Source organism: Monodon monoceros, unplaced genomic scaffold (genome assembly GCF_005190385.1).
Source record: "Monodon monoceros isolate NGI ecotype Baffin Bay Population unplaced genomic scaffold, NGI_Narwhal_1 Super_Scaffold_3, whole genome shotgun sequence".
NCBI lineage: Eukaryota > Metazoa > Chordata > Mammalia > Artiodactyla > Monodontidae > Monodon > Monodon monoceros.
In genome coordinates, this window is record NW_021703780.1 from 69,927,492 (window position 1) to 69,948,315 (window position 20,824).

Consider the following 20,824-nt stretch of genomic DNA (forward strand, 5'->3'; position numbering starts at 1 on the left):
AGAGCCCATGCTCCACAACAAGAGAAGCCACCACAATGAGAAGCCCATGCACCATAATGAAGAGCAGCCCCCGCTCACAGCAACTAGAGAAAGCCCGCACGCAGCAACGAAAACCCAATGCAGCCAAAAATAAATTTAAAAAAAAAAAGGACACTTTAAATATTATCCTTTGAAGGCTGGAATAAAGTGATTAAAAAGGACTTTACTGCTTGCCAGTCAACCGAAGCAAGAGGTAAAAAGGAAAACTGAAATTATTGTTTTAAAGTAAAGGAAAACTCCTTGTAAATCCTACCTTATGTATTGTGGCAAATATTATTTCCAGTCATTTAAAAAACTCCTTTGCTCAACATGTGTGAGTTCAGAAGAAAGAGTAGTTCCTTAAGTATCTGAATAGTTTGCAAAGCCCTATGTGAATGCATCTAGTCCCGCAGCCCCTGGAGGTCACAAAGCGTTCCTGACTCCTTGTCAGGGTGACTTTTTATATCCAAGAATCCCGGCCTCACCATGAAGTGGGGTAGAGGGCCCATCTCAATGAGAAACAAACCAAGAAACAAGGAAGGACTCATAAAACTTGTTCTTTTTCTCCATGTGACAACAACATTTTCATCGTCAAAAGCTTGGATTTATGATTCATCTTGAAAACTGACAGCCCAACTCTGTTTTCTAGTTGTGTTATCACACTGAATCATCCATGACTCAGAGGAACAAAAAATGCTGCCACAGGCTCAGAAAACACCGCCTCCTCCACCAGTACCTTGCACAACCTCCCTGAAGAAGTGATCGCCATCAGTTCTGTTAAAAATGCATTTAATTTTTACATTACAAATGTACAGCATGTGTATCATACGCCATTTAAAGATCACCTGAGTCTAACATAAAAAGAAAACACAGTAAGATACTGCTGTCCATTCTTTTACTTTTTTTCTACAAAGGGTGCATGCGTGTTTGAATATGTATATATATACATATCACAAACATCTTTAAAGAAATAAAAACTAAATATTATACAATAAATTCTTCTTAATATACTAGAATTCTAGTCTTCATGAAAAATGGTACCCTCCCTAAACTTTAGGTGACATCCTTCATTACTATGGCCACAGTGCCACTGTTATAGCCACAATGTTACTGTAAGAATTTACATCTCAGAGTTATTCATTCTTATCCCTCTTCATAGCCAGTAGAGGGTTGTACCTAGTAAGCATTCTTGAATCCCTAGTGAACCTCCCTGTTAAGAAAGAACTATAAAACCTGCCATAACCTTTGCCATGAAGATTAAATGAGATAATGTATGTCAGCTTTTTGACACAAAGAAAGCCCTCAGCCACTGGGACTCTTATGGAAAGTGCTAGATTTCTAGTTAAGAGTTTAGAACTTGAGAACCCAAGCCCTGTTACTCACTGTTCTGTGACCTTGAGCAAGATACACATCCTCTCTGAACCTCTATTTCCTTGTCTTAAAAAAAAACGGTCAACAATACCAAATTCACAAGTTGTAAGCAAAGTTTAACATAATGTATTGCATAGAAAACACTTAGCCACACTTCCTGGAAATCAATATAGCTGCCATGTCTTGTGCTCAGTAGAAATTTGAGCAATAAAATTAAATTAATAAGTCCAAAACCAACAGCTTCTGAGATTATGGGTCCCACCTTGTCCAGCACCTTGCACATCATAGATGCTCAATAAAATATTATCAAATGATACCTTGCTTGTTTAGACAAGTTGAGGGAAGGGTCTACCTAAAGTATAGCTGACTGAAGCATTTCTAACTAGATGCAGTAACTCCTGAAATAATCTGTAAGCCTATAAATACCATTCCCTTTCTCAAGGAAAGCCAGGTTGCTTGAATGTAGGCTCAAAAGAGGATCAGTTTTCTTTTTTTCTTTTTTTTTTTTAGGATCAGTTTTAATCAAAACATAAAATCTTAACATTATCAGAGTAATCACCTTAGCAATATTAGCCTTAAATTATAAGAGGTATAAATAGACCTTTTTTTTTTAACATTAATTTATTTTCGGCTGCGTTGGGTCTTTGCTGCTGTGCGCAGGCTTTCTCTAGTTGTGGTGAGCGGGGGCTACTCTTCGTTGCGGTGCACGGGCTTCTCATTGTGGTGGCTTCTCTTGTTGCGGAGCACGGGCTCTAGGTGCGTGGGCCTCAGTAGTTGTGGCACACAGGCTCAGTAGTTGTGGCTCATGGGCTCTAGAGCTCAGGCTCAGTAGTTGTGGCGCCCGGGCTTAGTTGCTCCACGGCATGTGGGATCTTCCCGGACCAGGGCTCAAAACCGTGTCCCCTGCATTGGTAGGCAGATTCTTAACTATTGCACCACCAGGGAAGTCCCTAAATAGACGTTTCATACAGCTTGCATACTCTAGTCCTCAAAAGAGCTAAACATTTAGTTCTATCTTCTTTCTTCCCTTTACTTATCTGCCTTTAAACAACCAAAGAAAGATGAAGTCCAATTAAGACCTTGTGTGGAATTATTACTAACCAGTGATAATGAACTCACTGAGTGTTTATGGTACTGTGATCAGTTCCCTATCATACATCCACATACCCAATATAATGTTGACTGGATGAAGGCAGGAACCATATCTGGCACATAGTAGTCATTTAAAAAATATATGTTGAATGAAAAATGCATGAAATCTATAGGGCAAGGATCTTTAATGTGAAACTCTTGGAAATGCTTCAGGGTATCTGTAAACTACCTGAGAGTATATACGTTATTGCACATGAATATAAGTATGTATGTGCCAAGGTGAATTTTCTGGGAACTGAGCCAATAGATCACATGAGATTTTCTTATATTGATTACATTTAAAAAGCAAAACGAAAAATGTTCTGGACCCTTACTATGGAGCTGCCACTAACCTAACCTGCATGTGTTGCCTCTCGCCTTCATGAACACAAAACCCCTACATTCTTTAATTAACATGTTGTCAAGTGTTTTTTCTTACAAGTAGAATGTTTCCCTAACCTATTTGGAACAGAAATGATTATAAAAGCAGCATCATATACCACTGTCACATAACATATCTTCCAGAATACAAAAAAAGATGCAAAAGAGATGTCATGCCTGGCAGTTCAGAAATCACGCTGGGCTGGGGCAAAGTGTACTCGCAAGAAAACAGAAAGCAATCTTTTAAGTTGGAGCTAGAACAAAATAGATGGCACTTTCATAGTATCTTCATTTCTCTGCATCATTCTAGGGCATAAAAAAGTGACTCAGTTGAAATATAAAAGTCTGAGCTCAGTAAAAGCAGACACCAAAAATTCAAAGGAGTCCCACAAAGGTAGACCCGTAAGAAGTGAGGTAGAGTATTCCCCAAACATCCTGATATACAATAGTAATAACAATCACCACAATGATAATAATCAACACAATTTATAGCTAAAACCCTTTAGTAGAATCAAAGCACATTTCATACAGATGCATCAGGCTGGTACAATGACTGCTGCTTTACAGATCAAGACATGGAGGTTCAGAAATATAAGTCTTGTTCACGTCATAGTGATTAAATGGTGAGGCTAAGGCATGTCCACACATCTCCCACTTCTAAATGCTGTGTTTTTCATATCACATTTTACTTCAGATGATAAAGTAATAGCTAGGCCTTTCTTCTTTCTGATTTCTGGATATGCTGGTAATTCATTGAAATCCATAAAAGTCAAGGTGCTGAAGTCTATTTATTATTATCTCTACTCACATGAAATTAATGTGTTGGTGGATAAGGGTAAATTGGTACGTGGGAAACATCAAGGGAAGTAGCAAAATAAGATACTTGGCCTTACGGTCCTTTGAAGCTATTTTAAAAAGTAAAATGTTATGTTAAGAGCTATGTGGTGTCTGTATGTGTGTGTGTGTGTAATTATTATTCCATTGATTTATTGCACACATGTCAAAGAGCATCTGGGCATCTGTACAAGTTAAAACAAACCTACCCAGGAGCCAAGCCACATAGCCACAAACCCAGACAACTTGCCTCCCCTCTCATCCCAGCCTTCAACCTACTACCTCCCAAACGCAAATTCTGTGGTGGCAAAAGCCTTCCTTGCAGAGATTAACCGTTGAGTCAGTGACATCTGTCATTTTTAACATATTCTAAAAGAGTTGCCAAAGATAGTTGATGGCACAGATTTTCCAGAGAAACCAGTAGGGCTCTTTCCGTTCTAGAGAGAGTCCTCTTCTGTTTTAGCAAGAACGTTCAGCAATGACTCAGGGATCTAATTGGAGGGAGCTATCACATGTAACCTCTTCTAAGGATGAAAACGGTATCTTTCACATGAACGTAAATTCAGTTCTTTCATTGCAGGGCACGATGAAACATAACATATCTTACCTACTGAATACTCACCCACTAACCCACATTAGGTGGGGAGACTCTTATTTCCCTGTTTTTCCAAGAAGCAGGAAAATCACTTCAGTGTATTTTACCCTGCTGCCAAAAATCCCTTGCCTATGATCCAACAATTAGAGCTAATTTCAACCTAAATTGCTTCCTCTGTGAGATGGATATCATTAGATAACTCTCTTCACTTCCATTTACAAAGATTTTAAAAGAAGAAAAAAAAGGAAAAGAAAATTCCTTGGATATTTCCAGCTGATAAAATCATTAATCTCACAATCCCAACTTCAAAGCAGAAAAGCAAAGAATCATCTCACCTTCTCTGCACATGGAGAGTAATTTTTTCTACTTCAAAGTGCTGTCTCTTTATTGGGTCATTTTAATTATTGAACGTGGGATGGAAGCTATCCACATAATGTCACCTCAGTCTTTTTCATGAAATATGTACAGGTCTAATTTGGACTACATTAATGCGAGAGAGGTAAAAAACAGGGGAAAGAATAAGAAAAGGGAAAGAGGCCACAGAATACAACACTCATCAGTACAAGGGAGAGGTAGTAAGCTTCTCCGAGCTGACTTTTCTCATTCTCTCCTTCTGAAGAGAAACTATCAAGAAGCCTGACTACCTGTTTGGGCAATACCTCAGCAGACTGCCTTGCTTCTCAAATTTCCTTCTACCCAATACACAGCAACACAATTACAGTAACTTTATTAGTAATGCTGGTATTATTGCCAACTTAAGACAGCTGTGAGTACAATCTGTTGCAGTGTGAATGACCACTTTGAAGAACAACTTGGGCTCTAGAATGGAGGTCAGCAAATTTGGCCCTGTTCAGAGTAAGCCTGTTAGAGAAAGGACAAGCCAGGCATTCCAATGCCCACTCAAGCCTCTTCCCAGGAAATTACAATGCCATGGGTGGCAAACTTTTTCTGTAAAGGGCCAGAGAGTAAATAGTTTCAGCTTTTCAGCCTTACAGTCTCTGTTGCTACTAAATCCTGCTTTGGTAGCACAAAAGCAGCCAAAGACAACACATAGATGAAAGGGTGTAACCATCAAGTTAAATAAATTTAACTTTAAAGTTAACTTATTTAACATTAAATAAGTTTAACGTTAAATAAGTTTAAAGTTAAATAAGTTTAAATATTAAAATTTTAATAAAACTTTATTTACCAAAGCAGGCAGAGGGCAGGATTTGTCCCAACAAGCCATAGCTTTCCACCCATATTCTAGACAAGTCCAACATGGTAAAAATGGTCTATAGTTGTGCTGTCCCATACACTAGTCTCTAGCCACATGTGACTACTAAATACATGAAATGTGGCTAGTGTGACTAAGAAGCTCCATTTTAAATTTAGCCGAATTTTAATTAATCTAAATTTGAATAGCCACATGTGCCTAGTGGCGACAGTATTAGCACAGTTCTAGATACTATTCACTGCTGCCTCCTCAAAGGAAATACAAGCCAACCTCCAATTTATGGCATAGTTTGCAGTTATGTCTTAAAAAATAAAATATCCATGCTTCTACATTCACAATGGAACTATACACAACTGAAAATGATATTTCTTAAATGTAAAATATCTACATCATTGAAGCCAAAATGACAGTTTTGATTCGAAGCAATCAATTAACTGCCTATTGGCCAATCAAGTGCATAGACCTATCAGGTCCATGCCAAGACCTATCCAACCTGGAACTTGTTTCCTTTCTCCTCTGGACATTGTCCTGCACCTTGACTGAGGGCACAGACCTACTAACTGGCATGGCCCCATTAACTCCTACAGAAAATCCAAACCTACCCACAGACCCAAAAATGTAAACATGCAAAGACATGGCTCCAAGAACACAAGAGAGAACATGCAACTCAATTAGACTGCCTTCTCCTAAAGTAATCCACGTAACACACTGCCTCAACACAAAGATCAGGGAGATTCACTGCATTCTTTGCTACTGGCCCCATTTAATAATTTATTTTCTGGCAACTGTTTCATTTACATAATAACTAGCTTGTATTTTGCATTTCTTAGCAATGAGATATAATCCAATGAGAAGCAAGAAAATAGGATAGCAACATGTATTTGCGTTTTTTCTCTTAGTATGAATAAGAAATAACAAACCACATTTCATTTAAGAAACTAACACAATATCAGCTTTCTTCAATGGGTAAAAGAATCTTGAAAATTGAGGATACTGCTTAGGATGTGAGAAACCCAAGGGTGCCAGGAGGGGGGCCTACACAGATACACAGTAAAGTAAGGTAGATGACACCCTGACACTTTTATGATTTTTGATAAAATGAAACCGTTTCAGATCCAATCATTTATCTATGGTTCCCAACTGCGAAAAAACTCTGAAAAATGAAAAAAAAAAAATCCAAGTGTGAAGCAAACTCCTTTGGTGGCACAACCTAACACGAACCAACAGAAGCCTCCTTATATAGTCTTTATTTACTCTACTTTAGTGTAAGAAAATTTTTTTCTGCAGAAATATCCATATGTTTGCTTATGCGATGTTGCTGCAACCCCATTGGGAGTGTTATACAATCTATGATACTTGCAATGGATCTGACCTTTCCCAAATCCCCAATATATCTGATATCCAAGATGTATCTGGCCCCAAGGATTTGGATAAGGGATCTTGAAAAGAAAGCTGTTCAGATAGGATATTTTCTATCAACTCAATGTCTGCTGCCCAAAGTCCTGAAACAGCGCCTTACCTCGGTCTGAAGGATGGCAGCCCTCTGTTCTTTGGCAGTAAGCGACTCTTTAAGCACTTCAATGTGTTGCTTGCAATCTGAATTCTGATTGCTAAGAGTTTCAAGCTTTGTTTGTAAGGCAAGAAGTTCTGACTCCTTCTTTGAAAGCTCCTGCTTCAGCTGATCAATCTGTGAAAAATGAAATTACAAAAAATTAGAGCCGCAGCTCCTACTCTTTACATTTGAGAACTACTGAATTCTCTTAATTTCCAAGAACCAGTGATCATTCATCCAACAAGGCAGACCATGAGTTTGCTTAAAAATATGGCTTGAGAGTCACTCAGTCTTAGGGGTCTGGGGAGGCTCTTTAAAGGTGACTCAGAGTAGAAAATAGGAAAGGTAAGGTCAACAGCCTGCCTTCTACCTTCCACACCACTGAGAACCAAGCTTTACAGTGGAATGAAGGCTTCCTGGTCAAACCTACAACTCATCCAAGAAACCACAAAGTCTACTGACCATAGTCCTCAGAAGTGTCAACAGGGAGCTGACAAAGGTAATTACCCAAGACAGAACCTGGACCTTCTCTGCTACTCCACAATGGAAATGATCATTCAAGGGCATCATTTGACAGAAAAGAATCCTCACCCCAAAAAAAGTAAGCATTGAGGGTTTTTTTTTCTCACATTAAACACTAAAAAGACACGAACATAAAATACATATAACATAGAAAAATAATACAAGAAACATCCATCATTCAATTCACCAAAAGGATCATTAGAATTACCCATATCCCAACCCATTTCTATCTCCTTCTCTCCCACTTTGGAAATAGCTACCACCCTAAATTTTGTGTTTGTCCTTTTCTTGCTTGTCTTTCAGGCTCACCATATATTTATTACATCTGTAAATAATACACTATTTAGTTTTACATGGTTTTTAACTTTATTTGCACTGTGTATTTTTTTTAGCACTTTGCTTTTTTCTACTCAATCTTACGTCCTGGAGATTATATCAAGTTATTGTATGTGTGATTTGTTCATTTTCAATGAAGTACAGTATTCCATTGTAAGACTTCATTAAAATTTGTCTATTCTGCTGTTGATATACATTTGGGTTTGCTTCCAGGGCTTTCTGCTATTACAAAAAGTGCTATTCTAAACATTCTTATACATACCATCTGGTACACTTAGTAAAAATAACCTAGGTGTTAAATTGCTGGACCACATAGTATGCACATCTTCAACTTCACCAGATAACACCAAAGTGTTTTCTAAAGCAGTTATACTAATTTTCATGGTCACAAGCAGTGTGTAAATGTATCAATCACTCCATGCCTTTGACAATATCATATGTCACTGGCCTTTCACATTTTTGCCAGTCTCGTAGGAGTTGTGGTCGATGATCTCCAAAAATGAATGTCACCAATTTCCTCCTACTTGTACACACATGCCGCTCCTCACAACTAGAGGAGGAGTCTATTCACCACCCTCTTGAACCTGGGCTGGACTGTGACTTGCTTCAACCAGCTAAATGCAGCATGTGTCATATGCCTGTTCTAGCCCTAGCCTGTAGGAGGACTGGCAACTTCAGCTTCCTCCCACTGGAAGCCAACCACCAAGACAGAAGTCCAACCAACCTGCGACCACCAGGCTGTGAGGAAGCCCATACCAGCCCATGGTCAAGCCATTGAGAAAGACAGAGAGGCCTGGTGGAAATTGTGGCTCCTCTGTCTTGTTCTTGGTCTTAAAGGGAAGAATTTCAATGTTTCATCATTAACTTCGATGTTTGCTTTAGCTTTTTATAGGTACTCTTAAGTTTTAGAAAGTTCCCTTTTATTACAACTTTGCCAAGAGTTGTTTTTTTTAATCATTAAGGAATGTTTAATATTATCAAACATTTTTCTGCATCTCATGATTTATCACATTTTTCACCTTTAATATGTTATAATTATATTAATGGATTTTAAAAATATTACTCTCCCTTTGCATTACTAGGAACAATTTCACTTCATCATGATGCAGTATTTTTTTATATGTTACTGGATTCACCTTGCTAATATTTTATCAGAATCTTTTCTATGTTTATGGGTAAGATTGATTTGTACTTTTCCTATCTCGTAGCTTTCCTTGTCAGATTTTAGTATCAATTTAGCCTTCCAAATAAAGTAGGGAGTGTTCCTTCTTTTAATGTGTTCTGAAATGGTTTATGTAAAATTACTAATTTTTTCCCATTAATGTTCACTAGAAATCAGCAGAAAAACTATCCAGAGCTGGTGTTTTCTTTCTCTAAAGACCATTACTTACTTCAACCATCTTTAATGATTATAGGAATATTCATACTTCTAATTATGAGAATCAATTTTGAGAAACTGTTTTTCATTTAAAATTGTTTCATTTCAGCTAAATTTTCACCTTTATTGGCAGGAAGTTTTCATAAAACCCATTTATCTTTTGATATCTATGGCACTATGGAGAACAGTATAGAGGTTCCTTAAAAAACTACAAATAGAACTACCATATGGCATCTATGATTATCTTTTTTCTCGTTCCTAACAGTCTTCATTTTTACTTTTTCTTGATGAATCTCAGCAGAAGCATGTCCCATTAAATAATCTCTTCAAAGAGCCAATTTTGGTTCTGTTGATCATCCAACATTTTTATCTTCTATCTCATTAATTGTTGCTCTCCTTTTTAAATTATTTTCTTCTTACTACTTTCCTTGGATTTATTCTATTTTCTCTTCCTAACTTTAAGTTGGAATCTAATCTCACTAATTTTCATACTTTTTTCTTTCCATGTATAAGCCTTCAGACCATAAATTTTCCTGTCAGTATCATTTTAGCTCACTCTCCCTAGTTTGATATGTAGTATTGACATTATTGTTCAGTCTTAAATATTTTCCAATCTCCATTATGATTTATTTCTTGACCCATGAATAATTTAGCTGTTTCTTAATCTCCAAATATATAGATGTTTCCTAGTTATCTCTGTGGTTTTTATTTCTTACTTGCTCTGTGAACAGAGAACATGGCCTGTTCTATACTAATCATTTGAAATCTGGTGTATCTTGCTTAATGCACAGTATGTGGTCAGTTATCATAAATGTACTCTGTTTACTATGTGCTTGAAAAGAATATGGATCCAACAACTGTTGGGTGTGATATTCTGTATTATGTGCATGACATTTGATAACACTTTTAATTGGGTAGTTTAAGTCTTCTGTATTTTGATCTTCTAATGTGATTCATCTGTTGATTACTTGAGAGTGGGTTAAAACCACCCACTATAATGGTGAAATAATCAATTCCTCCTTGTAGCTCTGCAAATTTTTCAGCTCTCAAATGGTTTCTTTGCCTCAAAGTCTACAACAGCTTTCTTATGATTGGTATTTGGTCAGTGTGTTTTTTTCATTTTCGGTGTATCTTTAACCTTATATTGGAGAAGTTTCTTGTAAATAGCACATACCCAGATTCTTTTATCCTATCTTATAAAATTAGTGGGGCATTCATTATCATTGTGGATACACGTGAATTTATTTCAACCATCTTTGTGCTTTCTGTATATGCTACCATTTCTATTTCTTCTCTTTTCTTTCTTGCCTTGTTTTGAATGACTTTTTTTCTCATTCTATTTTTTTGCCTCTACTCTTTTAAAAGTTATACTTTTATACTTATTTAATGTGTTTGTTTTATTTATTTCTAACTGTTAGGGTATTACCCTAGAAATCACAGCAGGCTTACATTTATCTAAGTCTGAAGTCAATCTATGCTTATCTTCTTTCTGAATAATATAAGGACCTTGAGACACTTTAAGTCCAGTCACCATCGTCTTGACATTCACATTGTCATCATATATTTTAGCTCTTTCCTGTTTTGTTTTTCACTCATCATTTTTTTTACAGGCCATGTTTGTTTAGATTTACCCCCACATTTGTCACTACCTTTGTTCATTATTCATTCTTTCACCTCAGATATTCCTTTAGGAATCTCCTCGTGCCTGAAATGCATCATTTAAAATTTCCTTTGGTGGCAAACTCAATTTTGGTCTACAAATATCTCAACTTTATTCTTTTTTTTATGAATATTGTTGCTGACTATTAAAAGTAATTTTCTAGGTTAAGAGATATGTTCTCTCAGCACATTGAGCATATTATTCCACCTTCTGCCTAACAGACGCTATTAAGAAGTCAAGCTCTAACTCCAAATTCATTCCTTTAAAGGTAATGGGGAATTTTTATTTTTTTATTCATTTATTTTTTTGCGGTACACGGGCCTCTCACTGTTGTGGCCTCTCCCGTCGCGGAGCACAGGCTCTGGATGCGTAGGCTCAGCGGCCATGGCTCACGGGCCTAGCCGCTCCATGGCATGTGGGATCTTCCCGGACCGGGGCACGAACCCGTGTCCCCTGCATCGGCAGGCGGACTCTCAACCACTGCGCCACCAGGGAAGCCCTAGTTGCCTTTTTTTAACAGCTTTATTGAAATATAATTTATATGCCATACAATTCACCTGCTTAAAGCATACAGGTGATTGTTTTTAGTATATTTACAAAATTGTGCAGCCATCATCATAAGCAAATTTTAGAACCTTTTCATCATCTCAATATGAAACTTTAACTATTAGAAGTCACTCTCCTTTCCTCACCCCCTACGCCCAAGTCCCAGGCAACCAATAATCTACTTTGTCTCTATGGATTGGCCCTTTCTGGGAATTTCATATAAATGGACTCTCACAATATATGTACTTTGTGACTGGCTTTTTTCACATAGCACGTTTCAAGATTCATCCATGTTGTACCAAGTATCAGTACTTCATTGTTTTTTATGGCTGAATATATTTCACTGTATGAAGATGTCATATTGTTTCTATCCATTCATCTCATGGTGGACACTTAGGTTGTTTCCACGTTTTGGCTATTATGAATAATGCTGGTAAGAACATTCATGTGCAAGTCTGTGTGTTTTTATTTCTCTTGGGTATAAACATAGGTGTGGAACTGCTAGGCCACATGGTAACTATATGTTTAGCTTTTTGAAGAATTTCTAAACTGATTTCCAAAGTGACTATACCATTTTGTATCCCCACTAGCAACCCCAGAGTTCTAATTTCTTCATACTCTCATCAACACTTGTTATTATCTGTCTTTTTACTTATTACCATTCCAGTGAGTATGAAGTGGTATCTCATTATGGTTTTGATTTCTCTAATTATTAAGATGCTATCAAACATCTTTTCATACACTTATTAGCCCATTCATATACCTCCTTTGGACAAATGTCTTGCTTTTTAAGACTTTTTCTTTGCCTCTAAGATTTTATGGCTTTATTTTTATGCAAATAGATTTCATTTTATTTATATCCTATTTGGGGTATTTTGAGATTCCTGAATTTGTGGACTGATACCTGTCATCAGTTTTGGAAAATTCTCAGCTTTCATCTCTTCAAATATGGCTTCTGAATAGTGACTGTCCCTACACTCCATCTCTCTTTCTCTGGAGAATTCAGATTAGACTTGCGCTACAGCTTCTTATTCTATCTTCTATGTATCTTATCTTTCATGTATTCCATCTTTTTATCTTTTATTTAATTTCTTCTGCCCTGTTTTCTAGTTTATTAAATTTCTCTTCTGCTATGACCACTCTGCAGTTAAACCTATTTATCAAACTTTTAAATTTCCATTTTTATATTTTCCCATTTCTAGACATTTTATTTGGTTCTTTTTAAATTTGCTTGGTCTTGCCCTTTATTCATATTTTCAACTCCTTTTATATTTTAAACATATTAAACATATTTATTTCAGAGGGTTTGCCTTAAAATTTCAATTTCTGAAGTCCTTGCTTTCTGGTTCTGCTGTTTATTCTTTCTACTGGCTTTCACTTATGGTGGCTTGCTTTCTTGCAGGTTTTGTAATTTTTTAATATTTTTTACTCATATGTTTTGGAACTTTATCTGGAGAAAACCACTGAGGTCTAAGGTGAACATGTGGTCCTTGAGAGCATTTGTCTCTGCCAATACCTGGGGCACAACCAAGCAAAGGCCCCTTTAAACTAAATTCGATACTTAAAGTTTTGGGATCACCTCACACTGCACATCTGCGTAAGAGCCAGCTGTGGTTATGGATTCTCAAAGCTAGTTTTTTCACCTTTCTCTTGGCTCAAAGTTTTAAAATAGATAGATAAATAATTTTCCCTGGAACCCCTTAGTCTAAGGGGGAGGAGAATAGAGTGGGGAGTTTACTTTTACTTTATCCCTGCACTAAGAGTGTAGGTATCTGGGATCCCAGCTCTATGTGGTAGTGGGATTCCTATTTGACTCCTCATCTTGAGCAGACTTAGGCTTCTGTCACTTTCCTTTAGTGTCCCTGTGACTGTGAAAACTAAAGTTCAAGTTCACCTGTCTAGCAAATGCCAACAAGAAGACAGGATCAGTGCTCTGCTTATCACTCCAGCCTCCTGCCTTGGCTTAATTTTGGCCCTTCAGATTCCTTCTAACTTGAAAGTTCATAAGTACATTTTAAATTGTATGTTTTTAAACTCTATTTGATCCAGCATTTTTGTTTTCAACAACTAAAACTAGCTAAATAAGAAGCAAGCTACTGACAATAACTACTGAGCATGAACAGAGTGGCATGCTTAAAAAGAACTGAGACCTCCCATCTTCAGAAGTTTTCAGGGTGCAGCATTTACTAGAAAGGTCAATATGGAACCCCATTTGCAGGGAGACATCAGACTAGATCGGGGGACAAATAGGTTTCATGTTGCTTGCCAAATCTGAAGATTTGGTAGTGGCTGGCCAGAAGTCATTCTTGAGAAGGATTCTGAGTATGCTAAAAGGCTCACTGCAAAAGAATTGTGATAGATTTATCAACATGCTTTGGGTATGTGGGACCAGATGGTGGCACTGCTCAGGTCTGTGCAATCCATGAAATACATTATTTCTTTATAATTTAACAAATGATGAATCTATGATTTTTAGCCAGAACAAAGTAAGTCCTCTCCCCACCCCTCTCTTTATCTCTCTCACACAAGAACAGAATATAAATAAAATGAGGGAAAATCAGGATTAGGATTACACAAAATTATAAAATTAAATCTGTTGGATCAGCATGATCGGTCGGCACTCTTCTCAGGGGGTACAGCCCCAGATCACATGCACTTGTAGGTGACAGCACAGTATATAGTTGATTCCACATATGAAACTGATTTATCTGAAAATAAAGCTAAAAAAACTTTCAACTCTACATGCCTTAACAAAGATGATGTTTATAGTAAAAACAAACAAACAAACAAACCTATTTTGTGCTAACTTCTAAAAATTTTCAGAGTAGAAACTTCATGTGGGAGTAGGGTACTGAGAGAGGAATTTGAATGAAATTAACATCAATGGAATGGTATTTAATAGGAAGGAAGACATGGCAGGGTCTATATACACCTACTTTATTCAATAAAAATAGATTGATAATGATAAAATTATCTCAGTCTATAAATATTGAATAGGCAGCTGCTTTAAATAGCTTTCAGACTATCACTGCCATAAGGTAAATTTTAAATAAATATTTTATGCAGACAATAACAGAAAAAGGCTTTTCTAAGGGGAACATAGTTACAGGGTAAAAAATCATATTCTTCCATAAAAGTATGCCTTTGGCTTCTTTTATAACCATAAACTCAATAAAAATGGAAAGTGACGCAATCTAACACACATGAGAACTGAGGCTGGGGAAGGTCTGTCTCCGTGATGGCAAGAAGAAAAGCCTAACGGAATTACATCACATGGTTTATATGAAGTCCATGTGGACATCAGGCACACTTCATCTCGTCTGAAAATTCCTCCACCACTTATGCCTGTGACACAACTAACACCCTGAAAAAACTACTTTGCCAAAGAAAACAGCTTCTTTTTCACTGCAGATATGGCCCTCAAGTCTAGAAAGTGATATGCTTATTATCATGCAGTTTGGGTTGTTAGGTTTGTAATCCATCAGAGGTCAATAAGAAAATGTGTTACAAATTCAGAATAAAGGGGGAGATCTAAGACATCAGAGTGGCATCTTTGGCAAACTCTGAAAACAGAGGGAGTGGCAAATGTAGAAGTACTGGGACCAGTAGATGAAAAATGTGTGAAACTAGGAACAAAGCCTTGTATAGAACAGGGGATGCCATCACTCTTTCCCTACTAGAAAAACAATTATTTATATGGTACATTCCATTCTTAAAGGCTTAACAGTGCTCCTGAAGGTAACTCGTGCTTTCCACTACCTCTTAGATTTTGCCCTCACAGTCTGATTCCTCTATGCCTTGGGAGTAGGGGGTAGAAACTGGAGTTTCGAACACGGGAGAGTTGCACAGCTAGGAAGGTCTCCCAGCGCCTCAGTTCTCAGGGACAACGTGCATGTGCCAAAGGGCTTGCAAGATGCATGGATTTCAATCCTGGCTATGTCTGGTATCCCTGCCTTTGCACAAGCTGAGATTCCAAACTCTGCTTTTACATTTTTTGCAATTCACCTTCTATTATTCCAAAAATGTTATGTCATGTTTATTCTATGATGTCATATTTATAAAAGCAATTTAGGTCTTCACTGCTACTTAATTTAATCACAAAGCTTTCAAGAGGACCTACCAGTCCCAGCCATCTGCTCAACATCAAACTGGAGGCGCATGCCATTTCACATGGCTACTTAAAATACTTTCTTTCCCTCCAGCTACATTCTTTATTCATTTTAATAATTAATGCAAGCAGCACTTCCTTTTCATACAACATTGTTTCCATGTCAAATTTTCATTGAAACATTTAAAATTATCTATTTCAACTTATTTCTATTTCTGAAAATGAGTCTGTACATAAGAATTATTATTAGCTGCCTTTATTATCTATTTGGAGCAAATAGTTGCATATTGAGACTGAGATTGATTGAGATCATGCCCTGTTAATGAAGAGGAATCAAATGCTGAGTCAATTTTATTACCAATGGGTCATAAAAATAATTTTCAGCTAAAACTTCAAAAATATAAGCAAACGGGCTTCCCTGGTGGCGCAGTGGTTTAGAGTCCGCCTGCCGATGCAGGGGACACGGGTTCGTGCCCCGGTCCGGGAAGATCCCACATGCTGCGGAGCGGCTGGGCCCGTGAGCTATGGCCGCTGAGCCTGCGCGTCCGGAGCCTGTGCTCCGCGGCGGGAGAGGCCACAACAGTGAGAGGTCCGCGTACCGCAAAAAAAAAAAAAAAAAAAAAAAAAAGCAAACAAGAACATAGATATTATAGGAGCTATTTTTTATGATTAGGCTGAATTTTTAAACCTTTTTTCAATTTAAAAAAATAATAAGCTTCCAAGTAATCATGATAGAAAACATTTAGACCTCTATTAAAGAAATGCTCAGATTAAAGAGCACCTCTAAGCCTGGCACCTTTATAAACAGTGATCAGCCTGAAGGTGCCTCTCCAAAGGACCTGGTGAAAGAAAAGTTCTCTGGGGCACTCAAAAGCTTTCTACGTATTCACTACAAGCAGCAAGAAGAAGTAACAATATTTAGCTGCAAATTCAGGTTTGGTTTCCAAAGAGTTCCACTGCCCCTCTTGTGCAGCATTTCATAAGAATTTCTGAAATGTTCCTCTACCATGACCCTTCGAGTCTTTATGAACTATTAAAACAAGTTTCTAAAGTCAACTGTCCCTGCCTCAAACCTAGCATTTTCTAGCCAGACAGGATCCAAAGTCACCTTATGATTTCCATTTCTATCACTGCTTCTATCACAGTAAACCCAATAAGTTTAACAACTACATTTCCATTTCCCATGTATGTTTTAGAGCCTCTAGATTTTCGCAGTTTAAATCTAGTATTTCTTTACTCTTTTGGAAAAGCCTATCATTTCACATAGACTTGAGTTCTTCCTACTTCCTTATCTGTGTGGAGTTGGGGGTGGAATGGTATTTTCACTTATCCTTCTAGGTTTGCTCAGACATTGATTTGAGTGTGCATTCTTCACCAGACCTGTCAATGTAGTCTTACCAATCTGATTATTTAGACAAAAAAAAAAAACCGCTAACACTAAACTTACACAACTTGCATTACTCCAGCCAGAAATGGACTCTCCTCCCGTCAAATCTTCAGGGTAGTATTTTGAGTACATTTCTTACCTTCCCAACTAAGTGGTCAGTATTGGGAAATGGGAAATACTTTAAACGTGCACCACTTTTAGTGCCCCTTTGGGGACCACAGAGCTCAAAATCCAATATTGAAAGCTTTATCCATATAACTCTGAACAAACAAAAGAATTCAAGAGACTCCACTGGTGACACTAAACAGTTTTCTTGTCAATGTGTGTAACCAACTATTGTAAAAATTAACTCCTCGGATATGTGTGATGATGTTGATAAGCAACATATTCATATAAGCTTTGTAGAAAAGTTATCCAAATAGGCTACAATGGACCATGAACTATGAGAGCAATCCCATTTTAGAGGATATCAGTCTATGCCTCTAAAATTTAACAAGTTCCATGATAAATTATTCACCCAACTAGAATCAGTTCACACAGCCTAAGGGATCTCACAAAGCACAAAACACAAGCACTCAGGACTAAACGCTTAGCAATAACTATGTCTTAATAGACCTGTTCAACCACACCCAGGCTTAAATAAGGAATCACACTACCCTCTCAAAAGTAGGAAAGGTAAGAAAAAAAAGCAACTGAGGTAATGATACGAGGTATAAGCAATAAATGTTACAGTTCAATCCAATAAAAATATTCTTTCAATGGAGAAAATATTAAAAACTAACTCTTACTAGTACTTTTTAGGTAATGTTCTTATCAGTCTATAAGAATATCTGCATGATATTATAAGAAATCATTTTTATTTATATTTCTTAGAAATCCATTTTTTCCCTGTTAGTCAAGTTAAATATAACATTTATATTACTATTATTATTATAATTATTATTATATTTGGTTATATGTCTTCAATAATAATGGATATTGTTATTAGCTACTTTTTTGAACCAGGTGCTTTAACTACATTATTTCATTTAACACTTTGAGTCACCCTCTAAGATTTACATTGTTGTCCCCACTTTACAGAAGAGGAAAATGTGGCTGAGTGACTTAAGTCACTCCTCAAGGCCATGGAGCTAAAGGGCAGGCTAGAGATTTGCCAGTCTGCTTTAGTCCTCAGCCTGCACTCTTTTCACCTAACTCCATTTCTCTCCTCAAACATCCTTCTGACCTAACCACTTTGGGAACCCTTGAAAGTAACTAACCATAAACGTTAAAACTAGCTCAAGGATTGATGGTGTCTCAGAAGACTATGGGTTAATAAAGGTCATGACTTGCTTGCTGAAGACCATATACATGTTTTATTCACCAGGACACAATCTATGGTGAGGGGCAGAGTTAACAAATTTCATTGCCTTTTCAGTTGTAGAAGTGGCTTGAACTATTTCCCACTGCTGAATAACAGGACAGGATGCGGAGGAAAAGTTTCAGCCAAAACAATAATTTCCCCCAAACTCCATGAGTTCACTCATATCTGTGCATCTGGTCTTCATTCCTAGAGTGATCTGGTCATTGTCTGCAGGCCACCCTACTACTGTGCTTGCTGCACATCAGCTCAGCTCTCTATGAGGAAGGACTGCAATAAAGAAACCAGAAGGGAGGACGGAGCAGGGAAACCCGTTCTGCATTTTGTGGTCATCCCTGAAAGGAAGGGGTTATATTCAACTACACTGGACATTCTTCTTATCTCTGCTCCTTGATACAAATTTTTAGTCACAATCTCAACTTCAACTAACAGGTGGAAGCTGGCAGAAGTAAGCATAGTTTTTGTTTATTTCCTAGAGAAACACACACACACACACACATACAAACACACACAGTGAAGCAGATGCTAGATATTATTTCCTCTAATTTTGAAAATTCTCTGCAATGACTATGCATGTATTTCACAACTGATAAAAATCATAACCATCATCTAAGCATTTTTCCTCTCAACTCCCACTGCTTTCTCACAGAAGTCTGCATCACTCTTAACTCTGTAGTGTTTTATAAAGCAACAAACAGTAGTAAAACCTACAATAAGAACAGGGGTATTTAAGAGCAAGTGGTAGGAAAAAAAAAAAATTTTTAACTGGTGTGATTATTATCTTCACAAAGAAAATAGCTTAAATAGAGGAATAAATAAAAGCATTTCAAAGTCTCAAAAGGCCTATTAGGCTGTTCATAAATTTAATAATTATGCATATATAAAAATAATAGATTTTCAGATGATTGGTCCATTTGCAACCCAAGGTTTCATTTTGAAAAATACAAACCAAATTCTTTAAAACTGGCAATACTGATATAAAATAATGGAACATATTACTCTAACAATATTTCATAAATATTCCACACCAACAGGTAACAGTAATAACAACACTCTCAACAACAATGGCTGACGTTTATTGAATGCGTTTTAGAGATCACTCAAGGGACTAAGTGCTTTAAATGCATAATCTCCTGGAATTGTCAAAGCAACCCAATGATGAAGGCATTTTCTTTTTTTTATCCATATTTCATGGATGAAGAAACTGAGGATTACAGACATTGAATAATTTCAGCATTGGGACTCAAAATCAGTTCTCTCTTAAATACTACATTAAAACCTTCATACCTTTGAAATCAGTTAAATTGGCTTCCAAGATCAACACCTTTTAAGCCAAGATCAACACCTCTTAAGACAATCACCTTCCAGGGATGGGCCAAAAATTGGGCAATGATTGAAAGTTTTAAAAATAGCAAACTTATGAAAACTCAAAAAATTTGGAAGAGACAGGACTATTAAAAATAAATGTTAATTTCCATGAAAGAGGGACACCAAAGAAATCATTAGGAAATCCTGAACCCCTCAGTAAGTAGAAATTCTACCAAAAGCTTTCCCTGGTTTCTTTCTGGAATCCATGCTTCTGAACTAAAAATCTTCTTCATTCTTCTTTATTGTCCATATATTTCATATATCACATAAAGCAGATTATGTGGGTATCTGGGGAAAGCATGTATTTAAACCATAACTTTCCAGTCACACTAAGAATATAAAAGTTTATAATTGTGGACCATACCTTGGTTTTCATGAACTTGGAGTGACTTTTGTAAACCTCTATTTGTTTTATCTCTTCTTCGCGGTCCTCAGGGTTCAGCACACCATTGGCTTTTAACATCTGGATCTCATCCTCAAGATCCCTTATGTTTCGCTCCAATGAAGCGATTTTTGTGTCCTGTTGGTAAAAAAGAAGAGAAAGAAAATTGTTTTTTTAATATTAACAAAACAGAGTTTCAGAAAGCAGTTTCAGTAGTAATACATTAATCAGGGTGTAGACATAGCCTTGAATTCAGAACAATTTATTTTTTTCACTTCTGAAGATCACTTGTGAGATTTTTTAAGCTCCCAGTAAACAGCATATGTCAATACAATACAGAGAGTTACCTAGATATGTTTGTCTCATATCTGGGAATCAAATTACCAAAGCAATAGTGATAAAAGTGATCTAAAGTATTAGAAAACAAAAACGTCATTTAAATAGACGAATTTGTAATTTCAGATATAGTTTACCAGTGTATATTTTTCAGTCTACTTGCAAATACAAAAACGGTTTGTTCATGTGTGTATTCTGTGGCTGGTTTTATAAGGCATGCTTGGAATTTGACTGTGAAAGAGAAGGAAATTAAAATCTACTAATGGGGAAAAGGATTCTCATCTAAAATACAGACATAAGTGAAATTAAATAACTGAATCACGACTTAGTATGACTGATACAC

General features: G+C 36.8%; 1 protein-coding gene across 2 annotated transcripts in view; it reads right to left on the reverse strand.

Annotated features, from left to right (window-relative positions):
- The window catches only part of ERC2 (ELKS/RAB6-interacting/CAST family member 2), a 961,347-nt gene that overhangs the window by 637,624 nt on the left and 302,899 nt on the right, over positions 1–20,824 (reverse strand). For both annotated transcript variants that reach the window (XR_003796722.1, XM_029242971.1), the window contains exons 5-6: positions 20,128–20,283; positions 7,066–7,233 (exon numbers count right to left, since the gene is read on the reverse strand). Coding sequence is in view for 1 of the 2 variants with exons in the window: in XM_029242971.1 (XP_029098804.1) it covers positions 7,066–7,233; positions 20,128–20,283 (324 nt within the window). In the remaining variant the exon portion in view is untranslated. The remainder of the gene's footprint in view (positions 1–7,065; positions 7,234–20,127; positions 20,284–20,824) is intronic.